This window comes from Gossypium raimondii, chromosome 4 (genome assembly GCF_025698545.1).
Source record: "Gossypium raimondii isolate GPD5lz chromosome 4, ASM2569854v1, whole genome shotgun sequence".
Classification (NCBI taxonomy): Eukaryota; Viridiplantae; Streptophyta; class Magnoliopsida; order Malvales; family Malvaceae; genus Gossypium; species Gossypium raimondii.
Window position 1 is genome coordinate 9,140,744 of NC_068568.1, and position 12,954 is coordinate 9,153,697.

At 35.7% G+C, this 12,954-nt stretch overlaps 1 protein-coding gene across 6 annotated transcripts; it reads right to left on the reverse strand.

Annotated features, from left to right (window-relative positions):
• Window positions 1–1,329: 1,329 nt before the first annotated feature.
• On the reverse strand, window positions 1,330–11,906 carry LOC105780428 (tRNA-specific adenosine deaminase TAD2). Of its 6 annotated transcripts, none has more exons than XR_008195095.1 (10): window positions 11,538–11,905; window positions 10,590–10,642; window positions 10,449–10,486; window positions 9,221–9,287; window positions 7,950–8,109; window positions 7,732–7,828; window positions 5,864–5,964; window positions 1,932–1,951; window positions 1,775–1,827; window positions 1,330–1,667 (listed from the first exon to the last, which is right to left on the reverse strand). XR_008195095.1 is itself a non-coding variant. In XM_052629346.1 (10 exons), the coding sequence occupies exons 3-9, from the start codon at window positions 10,632–10,634 to the stop codon at window positions 1,784–1,786; spliced, it is 552 nt and encodes a 183-aa protein (XP_052485306.1). In that variant the 5' UTR covers window positions 10,635–10,642; window positions 11,135–11,233; window positions 11,538–11,906; the 3' UTR covers window positions 1,330–1,684; window positions 1,775–1,783. The 6 variants fall into 6 exon arrangements, 4 of the variants coding, with proteins under 4 accessions (XP_052485306.1, XP_052485305.1, XP_012460208.1 ...); XR_008195094.1 differs by having other exon boundaries at window positions 1,330–1,684; window positions 11,538–11,904; XM_052629346.1 differs by lacking the exon at window positions 1,932–1,951 and adding an exon at window positions 11,135–11,233 and having other exon boundaries at window positions 1,330–1,684; window positions 11,538–11,906.
• Between the last annotated feature and the right edge of the window lie 1,048 nt (window positions 11,907–12,954).

Here is a 12,954-nt window from a genome sequence, read left to right on the forward strand (position 1 = left end):
TAATATAGAAATTAGTTAATTTTTATAGAACTTACATATATAGTTTACAATGATAAACATAATAAAATATCTTAATTGAAATATATAGAGTTAGTCTTAAATTTTTTTTCTATTCTTTGATTTAACAACATATTTTTGAAGATGGTTAATTTGAATATCAAATCGACAACAAAATGATTCTAATTCTTTTTTATAAAGAAGCGGATGAAAATTTTATTAGAGAAGGTGTTATACTATTTAATATTATGACAAAACTTTCATAATCCTTCAAAGTTGCTAATGGTAAAATGAACAAAATTACTGATACAATACCAAATGTTGAAATCTGTAATACGAAATCAAATACTAAACATTTTTTTTAATAATTAAAAATATTACGTAAAATTTACCAACCTCTTAGTACAATGACAAGAGCATTATATAGCAATCACGAGAGCTTGGAGACCTCTTCCTCTATCCCAATTATCCTAAGCAACCATTCAATCAATTTCCACTAAAGTTTTAAACAAATAGAGTAAACTATTTGTTTTATATCCTAATACATTTTGTAAAAGAAAAAGCATGAGGTAACTCTACCTTATGAAAGTGATTTTTATTTTATTTTTGAAAGGTAGATCTCAACAAAAGCAAGACTAATCCAAATGCATATAGAAACAAAAGAATTTTGTAAAAAAAATAATAATTTAAGATTTTTCAATAAAAACTAATATGAAACTCAAAAGAGGTAGATATAAATTAATAAACAATTTTAAACAAAGCCTTAAAATGGATAAGATACACAAACTCAAACAAATAAAATTTATTACAAAAACCGTGTGAAGCTAATATTTTTGTTTTCAAAATTTTGACAAATCTAAATCAAAGAAAATGAAAGGTATAAGGGTGGGCATTCACAGTACTATTTGGATAGTTTGAATGGAATATAGTACTGCATGAAGTAAAAAACCACCTAATTTCAAAAATAATGGAACATATTTTTAATCCATAGTCTCAATTTACAATTATATACATAGATGATATGTTTGTCAGAACTAGTTTATTCCAAAGAAAAGTAATTATGTCACCTAAAGAACCAATAATCCAATAGAATCTGCTAATAGATCCCATGACCAAATATTAGATAAGATATAGCTTCAAAATATTTTAATAACCTTAAATTATGTCATGTAATATGTATTTGAAAATTATAAAAAGTATGAATTGTTAAATTTATAAATTCCTTAGGAATATCAAAATAACTTCAAATCTGATGCACCAAAGCCTTAGAAATAGGATACATTGGAATTATATGCACATATACACAAGTAAAATACCTCGCCGAAGAAAATCTTAATAGAAACCCTTCAAGCCCAAATTTGTTATAAAATAGTTGACAAAATTTTTATAAGTAGCCCCTGAATATTAACGAATTTATCAATATGATACTTGTTCTTTAAGAATGTTCAAGCAACCTATCCTATCAAACCATCGAACTGTTGATCTACCTACCGCTAACACAGTTAAATATGACTTATAATGTGGCTTTGACAAATCCGATGCTGACATTCGACAGCACACTAGAACAAGATACCATTACCATTATCAAACTCCAACCAGCTTTTTCTTGACTTGTTATTTGATTTTCTCTTCACAGTTCTATCGCCAACATTTGATCAGCTCTAAATCACCTTATAGCACCAAAACCCTTACAAGAAATTAGAAACAAAGAACATCACTCAAGAAACTAGGCAAGAGTAGAAGTATTTTGAAATCACTTAGAAAAGAAAATACCAACCTATATTTATCACTCAACTTTCTTTTGAACGAGAGGCCTATGAGGTTTTGGAGCTGAAAGATACCAAAAGTAAATTGATAAATAATAAGATTGACATAATTTTTCTTTTTCTTAAAAAAAAAGGAAATAAAGAAAATGCTGAAACAACAATCCAAACCTTGCTATGTTACGAGACCTCTGTATATAATACATATATGAATTAAACAAAAGAAAACATATCAGCTAAATGAGCAGGTATAATACCTTCCTAACAAGAGATTAATCACATCTACACAAATGACTTAACAAAGTTTATTATAAGCTTGTAGTATAATCTTGCCTACTAATACTTTTCCATTGCATACTTATGTCACGGGCCAAAGTGAAAAGCCCGTGACCATGACACAAGAAGCGCCCCATGGAGATCTATCGATTAGATGGGGAACATTTAGCCCACGAGAGCTGGCCCGATTCAGAGAACTATTGAAGAAGCCTATCAGATTGAAGCCTGGTTGGCCCGATGATGAAGACATGGCAACTTAGGCTAATTTTAGTAACTAATCTTAGAAGATAAAGAGAATCATATCTTGTAAAGATTAGATTTGATTTGATATGGCAAATCTTGTAAATCACTAAAATCAAGGGATATAGTGAATCTCGTCCGTCGATGTAAATGTATCTTGATCGTCGATTTTGGGGGAGCTCAACTATAAATAGAGAGCCTCCCCCTCATTTGTACTCATCCATTGTAAGGTGAATTCTTAAAAGTAATAGAATTCCTTGAGCATTTACTCAAACACTTTGTGTGCATTCTTTTTTTGGTTTTTCTGTTGTACTTTTGTAGCTTCTTTTGGCACAATTGCTTCCGCTATACAAATTGGTGCCTTGGAGGAGTTCTAAGGAATCCTCACTTTTGGGCGTAAAGGCTGACTTAGGCGAGTTTGGAGCAAACGGATCACCTAAGGCCGCACGGTTTGCGAGACAAAAGGTCTAACTCTGTGACAAGTGGTATCCGAGCCAAGTTTTGAACCAAGCGATATTCGAGTTGGTTCAAAGGCACCGTTGGGATGTCAAAAGAAGTCGTTGGTCAGAGTGAGCCAATGGAGACCCGTGAGAGGGCTAGAAAATCCAGTCGCTCGAGGGAAATGCTGACAGCTTTGGAAAATCGAATGGTTAATCTCGAGGAATCCGTAGGGAACGTGAAAGAGACGTTTGAATTGGTCGAGGGACGCACGGATGGGTTTGACTCGATGGAAGAGCAACTCAGAGATTTTGTGTTGGATTCTCTCGATGCAAATAGGGAAAAGATAAAGGAATTACTCGAGTCCACTGAGGAAAAGCTGGCAGAGAGGGATGAGTATCTCGAGGATATGGTGTTAGCCATGAAGAAAGAAATAGAGGAGCTCAAAGGGGAGCTCACGATTTACAAAGCCGCTTTGAGTAATGGGATGTTGTCTTCAAGGCCGAAGCAACAGGCAATGGATGTTCCCAAACCGGAGAAGTTTAAGGGTGCACAATCCGTAAGGATGTGGACAACTTCTTGTGGGAAATGGAGCAATACTTCCGAGCAATGGACATCGAGGATGACGTCATTAAGGTAAACACTGCTTCAATCTATTTTACTGATGTAGCTCTCTTGTGGTGGCGTCGTAGGTCCACGGATGAGAAACGTGATGGTAACGCAATTGGGACTTGGGAGGAGTTCCAAAGAGAGTTGAAGAAGCAGTTTTACCCTCAGTTTGCCGAGAAGGAGGCTCGAGCAAAGTTGCGTCGTCTCACGCAACAAGGCACTGTTCGGGAGTATGTTCGGGCATTTAGCGAGTTGATGCTTCAAATCTCTGACTTGAGTGAGAAAGAAGCTTTCTATTGGTTCGAGGATGGGTTAAAGCCGTGGGCAAAGCATGAGTTGCGAAGGCAAGGAATCACTGAACTTACTGTAGTCATGGCAGAAGCAGAGTCATTTATTGAGCTTGGTCCAGCGAGAGACAAGCCCGAGACATCTAAGCCCAGTGGAAAGGGCAATGGTGAGAGAAACCATGAAGAAGATGAAGTGGGACATAGCGATGATGGCAACAGTACCGATGGCACAAGTGACAATGGGAAACCACGAGATGCGAATCGGGGATTCGACAACCCAAGGGACAAGAGGAAGAAGATAAAATGCTTCCTTTGTCAATGACCACACATGGCGCGAAAATGTCCGAATAAAGTGATGATTTTGGCAATCAAAAAGAAAGATGAGCCAAAGGGAGAGGCGAAGCCTACTGAGGAAAAGACATCGAGAGTCAATTCGATGGTGCTCATTCCTGTGAAGAGGAATGGTGGCAAAGGGTTGATGTTTGTGGACATCAACATTGCGGGTCAGAAGCGGAGTACTCTTTTTGATACGGAAGCATCGGACTTGTTCATGTCGGAAAAGGCTGCGAAAAAGCTTGGTCTGTCGATTAGGAAATCGAATAAGAAGATCAAGATAGCAACTCCCGAGAAAGCCCCAACTATGGGAGTAGTTCGTGATGTGGAACTACAAATCGGCAAATGGAAGAGCAAGGAAGATTTTGAGGTAATCAAATTGGATGATTATGATTATGTGCTTGGCTTGAACTTCCTTGACAGGATTCAGGCAACTCTGCAACCATGGGCCGATAAAATCCATATTGTCACCGGTCCGTCAACAAAAACGATTGTGCCGGTGCATCGGGATATGAAGGTTGGGACCAAGGTGTTATCGTCAATCCAATTAGTCGAAAATGTTTCGTATGGGAGAAGCATTAAATCGTCAAAACGGAATGTTACGAAAGCCTCTTCGGAAGTGTTAGTGGCGCAAGGGACCAATATGAAGCCTGCGGGATCGACTGTGGAGCCTACACCTTTGGGAAAGGTGGGTTGCGCATCGAGCTTCGAGGGGAAAGGAGTGATGCAAAGACAGTCTAGACGAGTAAATGCTACGAGTAAGGTACATTGTAAACACTCTGATAGTGTTTTAAATTCTGACTTGTTGGCTTGGCAAGGTCGTAGGGGCTCTTTCAAAGTTCATAAGCAATGAGGCAAAGGGACTATGGGTGCTACGAAGCCAAAATATGAGAATCCAGGGGATTCCAGTGGAAACAAGTCAAAATTAGGGCAAGTTAAAGCGGAGACTTCTTGCCAACAGAATGTACCAACGAGTGCAACGGTTCAAGATAAGAGGCGACGGAAGCCGAGGCATAGGTTCCTAAGGAAGGGACAACCCGATTGCAAGACAAGTCGGGAGAAAGCCGAGGCAACGAGAACGTTTCAAGGTGAATCAAGTCAGTGTCATCCAGAAGTCGCAACGAGGGCATTGCGAGAATGGGTGGGGGAGAATGTCACGGGCCAAAGTGAAAAGCCCGTGACCATGGCACAAGAAGCGCCCCATGGAGGTCTATCGATTAGATGGGGAACATTTAGCCCACGAGAACTGGCCCGATTCAAAGAACTATTGAAGAAGCCTATCAGATTGAAGCCTGGTTGGCCCGATGATGAAGACATAACAACTTAGGCTAATTTTAGTAACTAATCTTAGAAGATAGAGAGAATCATATCTTGTAAAGATTAGATTTGATTTGATATGGCAAATCTTGTAAATCCCTAAAATCAAGGGATATAGTGAATCTCGTCCGTCGATGTAAATGTATCTTTATCGTCGATTTTGGGGGAGCTCAACTATAAATAGAGAGCCTCCCCTCATTTGTACTCATCCATTGTAAGGTGAATTCTTAAGAGTAATAGAATTCCTTGAGCATTTACTCAAACACTTTGTGTGCATTCTTTTTTTGGTTTTTCTGTTGTACTTTTGTAGCTTCTTTTGGCACAATCGCTTCCGCTATACAAATTGGTGCATTGGAGGAGTTCTAAGGAATCCTCACTTTTGGGCGTAAAGGCTGACTTAGGCGAGTTTGGAGCAAACGGATCGCCTAAGATAATAACTCCACTACTATAGCGGTCTTAAACTCTGGACAATGTTTGACATGAGGTTGGAATTTTCTTACTAACCTAGCATTCCTAGATAACTCTTTGTTTATATTTCTTTCTTTCATAAACTGACTTAATAGACTAGAAATTCCCCAACGCATTGAAGCAGAAATTACATACCATTAGGATTCCCCTGTTCATAGAAACTTCGGAAAAGAGAGATTGCTTCTGAGGCCATTAATCCCCCTGTACATTTGAAACCTCTTTGTGGAACTTTATCACTAAAAGAACAAAGAAATATTTAAAATAAGGCATCCATTTGAATTGCAAAATGTTCCAATAACAAAGAGGATGAATGCAGATAGAAAGAAATTTCAGCATTAATGGGTTATCAATTTCCACATATTAGAGAAAAAGAAAAGTCCAATGAAGAGACAATATGAGCACAATATCAAGAAATATTGCATTAACAAGGATGACATTCCCTTCTACACATTATTTGAGATGATACATATAGAAGCACTTTCTTTTTGGTCTGTTTTATCTTTCAAAAAGCTTAATAAGTTATAAGCTACCCACACTCTATTTCTATAGAGAGAGAGAAAGAGTCCTTCAGGATCTGGTCTCAAATTAGTTTAGAATTAGAAAAGCAACCAGAATTGTCATTTATTCTGTGAATGTAACAATCACTGCGACAACTTCTAGAGCAACATTCAATATATATACAGGGAAGGAGAAATGTTGTCCTTCCATAAAATGATATAGTCGGGGCAGAGAAAGCCAAATAGCAATGCAATAAAAGGGATTAGTGATGTAAAGGCCAGAGAAAACATGGATAAATCAAGTTTTTTCAGAAGAGAAGATGAAAGTCTGCTTCAAAAAGGGTAGGAGGATTCAAAGAGGTGGTGGAATTGGCAAGGCAGGACAGAGAGGGTGAAAAAACAATGCAAACATTAAGGAGGTTAGTCTTACTTCAAGGAAAAGCTTGAAAACAGGATACCTAAAAACTGACAAAGAATCTTCTGTTGGTTCAATGATCTAACTTACATATTCTATTTCTTTTTTAAATTCAGCTCTTTAATTCCATTACATGCTATTATCTTGGGTGATTATCAGAGTGAGCTTATCTCCACTAATTCGGAGCGCGATGCTCGATTAAAGTTATGCTTAACTGACGATCTAACAAAACTTTTTAGTGATTTCCATCATAATCACTCCACCTCATGATGATCCAAGAGGACCATGAGGCCTCATTGATCGCACGAGAGTGGCAGTTAGGAGGTGAATCCGTTGATTAGCTCAAATCTATACTCAGAACCTGGTTTAACTCAAAAGATCACTAGTTTGAAGATTGGAAGATCACATCTGTTTTATATTACCTTGGCTCATGTACTTTAGGAAGGTCACAATGTGTCTCATTTTCAAAAACTAAAAAATGCAAATTATTTTTAGACACATACAAGCACGATCGCAAAGAAATGGGCATGAAAATGAAGAAAAAGTCAAAATACAAAGATACGATGTTGTGTTAGAATACTAAGAAAATTCCAACTAATGCATTTAGCAAACAGAAAATAAAATTGATTTCTAAAAAAGAAAATAGTATATATATTTTATGTTAACATTTACTCATCAAAGAAACTAGAAAAGAAAAGGATAAGCAAATTGCATGATGCCACTAGATATAACTAATAAGTAAATGGAATCAATTCACTTGTTTGGTATGAATACAACAAATGCAGATTGCAGAAGGTTTCTACTACTTGATTATATATATGCTGGTTACCAGTTAGCTACCTTAATTCAACTGTGATGAATAGTTGGAATTACTTCATTTGTTATTGGTGATTTTTCTCCCTTTAGAAAAGACAAAAAGAAAGGGGAGAATATTTCACATGCAATATATTTATACTGATAACAAATTCAGAGCGTCATAAAATAATAAGTTGAAACTCAACTAGATGAAGAAAATGGAAAAACAATGGTGATTAAAATAATACAAAATAAAAGGTAAACATTTGCATGCAAGAATGAATTCCAAAACAAACCTGATGAAAGGCTCTGAGCAACTTGAATGCAAGGATAAAATTGATCCGCACCCTCCAAATTTCTCATTTGCACAGCCATAATATACTTCCTTTATGCCTAAATGAGAAAATATCCATCAAAAACCAGGATAATGAAAAAAGTAATAACAGAAAAATATATATATATGCATAATAATGTATTGCTACACTAAAGCATTGTAATTGGAAAAGAACCATACCAAGAAATGACAAAGCTGCAGCACACATTATGCATGGTTCACATGTAACATACAAAATACATTGTGAAAAGTTTTTAGCCACTTCTGCTTTTGAAAGTCCGTCTCTCTGCCACATCTCTAGAAGATTATCTATGGCTTCCATTTCTGCATGCCTTGTTGCCTACACCATGAAAAATGAAATCGTACAATTTACGTGAGCTAACAAGGAAGAAGTAATTTTGACTAATAGTCCATCGACACACAAAAAGTAAACTATAACAGAAGTCTAGAGACTCAGGACATGACCAAAAGTATGATAAGTGATAACTTTCCTGACTTGTGGTCAAATTTGTGTAAAATGAATACTATTTTGTGAGGCAGCCACCTGCACCCATAACTGTGGGGTGGGGATTCATATAATATTTTCCTCATATGAAAAATTTTGTAAAGCCAAGGAAAAACATAAAACAAATGCTCATAGTAAGATGATAATAGAAAAGAAGAGATCAAAATTAAGTTAGCCATTGAAAAAAAACGGAGGAAAGTGAATAAGAAGAGGAGGCAGAAAAGGAGGCATGTTTATCTTGCTTGTCTGAGATCCAAAAAAGAAACACAATTTTTAGTTTTGCTCTCGGAAGACTACCAAAAAAACTCCACGGATACAGAACAAGGAAGCCCAAAATAAACAAACCAACAAGCCTTTCATTGTTACTACTTCAAAAATTTTACAAATAATATTTGAGGATATTGTATATTCTTGAGGCCAACATAAGTATCCTGAAAAAAAAGTTGAGCATGCTAAAGATGGGCTAACATCAACAAATGTAGTACTACTTTTGGCTAAGAAATATTAGATCAATTTTCATTTTCCATCTCTATAGATCATCTACTTCCACCTGGTGGAAGTTAAAACAATGAAAGATAAAAAAAAGACCAAGGGATATTTCTTAGTTAGATTTGGCTAAGAATATAATGCTGCTTGTACAAATCTAATTAATTTCATTCATGCTTAATGACATGTACATCTTTACATCAAATTTTCCTTCAGAATAATCAACAACATTGGATTGTTCTTCAATTTCAGGCCAGATAATAAGTTATGTTACTAGCAACAACCAACAGATTACTGTTACATGATGGAAAGCATATGAAAGCCAAGTCTCAAGAAAATTATGCATAAACAAGCAAAAAGGTTTCCCATAAACATGCATGCACACAAGAAGAAAGGCGAGATCAAAGCGGCATAATATGAAAACGTCAAACTGATGAAAAAAAGGGCAAGATTTATTTACATTTCGTGTCTCAGTGGTTCGATTTCTACCCGAGGCTATAACCTCCCCATCCTTGATGATTACGCAACTGGTAGATAAAAGGTATGGTGAAAAGAAAAAAATTGCATTGAAATTTTGCTCTTGGACTATGTGTCATCGACTTGAGCAAAAGAAGACAATTTAGTCTCCAAATTAAAGCACAGACAAAGATAATGAGGAACTATTTATGTTAACAATATCTGATGAAGTTTACAGCAACGTAAAATTCTGGTTGTAGCTATAGAGGAATTGCTACATGATTCAAAACTTGGTAATCAATTACAAGAATGTTAACAATCGCTTATGCTTTAACACTCACAACAATATAAAACTTAACCCACGAGTCTATGACATGGTGCAACCAATGAAGACCAAGAACTTAGTGATATTTTGATTTATAGATTAATCATGAGACCAAAAAAATAATTATGTGCTTGACAATGCTATTTTCTTTTAGTCTTAAGTTTACAACTTGTTCTTTTTATTGGTCAAATCTTTGTGTCATTAAATTTTGCAATCTTCCAGGTAGAACTAATGCACCCATCGGAAAAGTCATTACATCTTTTCTTTTTTATTTAAATGTTCAAATTAGGTGACCCTTGAAGGCAATAATTGCATTGTTTAGAAGCAGGTCTTTGTTTTGGTGACAAGAATCTGTTTAAGTTATTACAGAGTTCCATTTTTAGTCCCATGGAATGTACTATAAATAGGTCCTCATAAACCTTTTAGGGTATTTCAGCTCTTTGTTCACCTTAGTATATTTCTTTATGTCTACCATTGCAAGCAGATTTCATCCAAACATATTAATCATAACACCAAATTCAGTACACTTCCTCAACTCAAAACTTTTTCAAGTGTTCCTAAATCCTAATAATGTTAATTATATAGGTTATAACCAAGGTTATGCTATATAGCATAAACTTGGGCTATAGAAAAGAAAAAATATATATTCTTAACTTTGGTCTACATGAATCTCAAACGTGGATAATACTTTCTAATAAGTTAATAATTTCTGTTATATAGATTTTGGTATCTTTATGTATTTGTGTCGTGTTGTATTTCATATAATATTTTTAGTTTTTTTTCCCAGGTCATGCAAAGCAATGCCAATCTACATTAGTAACAAAAGAGAAGCTAAATTCATATTTTCATCCAATAAAGGGAGAAGGTTGGTTAAGGCAGAAACGAAATTTATGAGATTAATACTTACCCAACAGGCACTTCAAGGCTTTCCGAAGCAAGTTTTGCCTGGAAAAAGAAAGGTGGGAGGGGGGGGGGAGGAGCTGAATTACAGTAGCAACAGTACAAAAATTGGATTACGAAAAGGAAGAAAAAGAATGATTGGGATTACCTGGTGAATTGCAAGTTCCATGTATGCAAGATTATCACTTTCCATCTAAGACACTAAGAAAGAACAAAGAAAGTGAAGCAAAAGCTAAAAATGACAAAGAGGAAAAATAAGACCAGATTTTAGACGAAATGACTGGTAGCTACTGAAAGAAAAACAAAAAAATGAGAAAAAACAACTGCCCAAATCCTGCAATTCAAATACCAATATTCAACTACCTAAAAACAAGAAAAGTAAAACCTACGGGTGAGCAATCAGTCGGTTCAGTGCAGAAAAATCAAAAACTGACTTAACCGACTTCCCCTTTTTAAGGAACTGAAACCGAACCGACTTAGTTGGAGAACCCAGAAAACCAACCCAAATTAGTTTTGGTCCGTTACTGACCAAACCGAGTTTAGTTTGCTTCAATTTTTTTTCCAAACATGATAAAATGACGATAGCAATTGACAAATTCAGTTTACAGCTTCAATTTTAGATTTTTATTTTTTTTTATAATTAAAAGAAGGCAACGGGGCCGTAAGTTCTACCAGACCTTACATAATTGGTACCTCTCATATCACTCAAGCATAATTTTTGAACTTCAGGGAATAGGTCTTCAAAAACCTTAACAGCATATGACCTGCTGGTTCATGACTTCGCCATAAAATCTGCAAATTGATTGGCTTCTCGATACACATGCTTAAAATGCACAGTAAGTTCTTACACATTAACTGACAACAACAGCTTTAAACTCGATTCAAAGGACATATGATTGGAGGGTTGAGTCTATTTGTAACCCACAAAATTGCCGATAAAATCAGCATAATTGAAGGCTAATGGATGCAAAATGCTACATAATTAAAACAGTTTTAGTAAAATGACGAAGAGGTCCATCTTAAAGAAACGATTTCAGTCAAATATCAATAACCCCAAATCGCAGCAAATATAATTAGAAAAAACCCTAAAAATTACCTGAGAACCGAGAAAGGCGAACTGATCAGCGGCAGCGCGAAAACGAGAGAGGGAGACCTTACTCCGACCGACGACCAATGGACAGAGATTGAAAAAGGAAAAAAGAATAGAAATAAAAGAAAAAAGAAAGAAAGGGCAACAGAAGGGAGGAACGGGTTTTAGGAGAGAATGCAGAAAGGACTAAGGTGAAAGACAAAGAGAAGAAGAAGAAGAAGAAGAAGTGGAGCAACAGTTTTAACAAATTTGGGCAAGTTGAAATTGTTAGAATGGCCGAGTGTAAAGGGAAAAGGAGAATATTGCACCCTAGGTCCCTGTACCTTTGAATTGTTGCTATTCAACCCTTGGGTCACCCGGTACAATTTTTTTTTCTTTTCCTTTCTATTTTGTCATTATTTTGAATTGTTGTTTTTGTTTTCCTTTTGCATCTACGATCTCAGTTAGAACTATTAGCACATGGTGTCGATGAATTGAAATTCAAATTCATGTTGAGTATATGCTTTGATATATCATGTATTTGAATATGTGCGCTTTGATATATATAGTATATTCACACATTTATATGGCCATGCAATATGCTAAAATGAGGGGGGGGGTGCATGGGAATGAGAACTACAACCACTAAATCATCTCAAAGCACAACCATGTTTAGTATCAATGTGATACTTGTTCTTTAAGAATGTTTAAAATTTTTTTGAGTAGCTCCTGAAGATTAACAAATTTATCATTGTGGTACTCGTTGTTTAAGAATGTTCAATCTACCTATCCTATCAAAACATCGAACTGCTTATCTACCTACCACTAACACATTTAAATATGACTTATAAGGCTAATTTACCAAAAAAAGCCTATTTTTTAAAAAAATTACCGAAATGGGTCGGTTTTTTAATTATTTACCGGAATGGGCCATTTTTCGCGAAATCGCGGCCACGTCAGCGCGATGTCAGGGTACGTGACAGGACATTGCGTCCACGTCAGCGCGACCTGTTGACGTGGAAGGAAATCACGTCCTTGGGGAAGCGATTTCCTTCCACGTCGCCAGGTTTACCGACGTGGACGCTGATGTGGACAGCGTGAACAAGGTTTCAATGGTTAAAAAATTGACCGCTGCCCCCAACGGTCAAATTTTTTTACTATATAAACCCCCACCCTTTTATTTTCACAAACAAATTCAATATCAATTTCCTTCAAAATTCTCTCAATTCGTTCAAAATTCTCTCAAATTCCTTCCAAAATTCTCTCAAACTCTCAATCCTTCCAAAATCCTCTCAATTTCCTTCAAAAATCTCCAAATCCATATTAAATTTCTTTTCCATTAAATTTCATTATTTTAAGAAAATTTTAAAATTTTTATTTTTTAAAATAATTTTAAAATTTTAATATTTTCAACAATGGCCGGATCATTGATTCGTCTTGATAA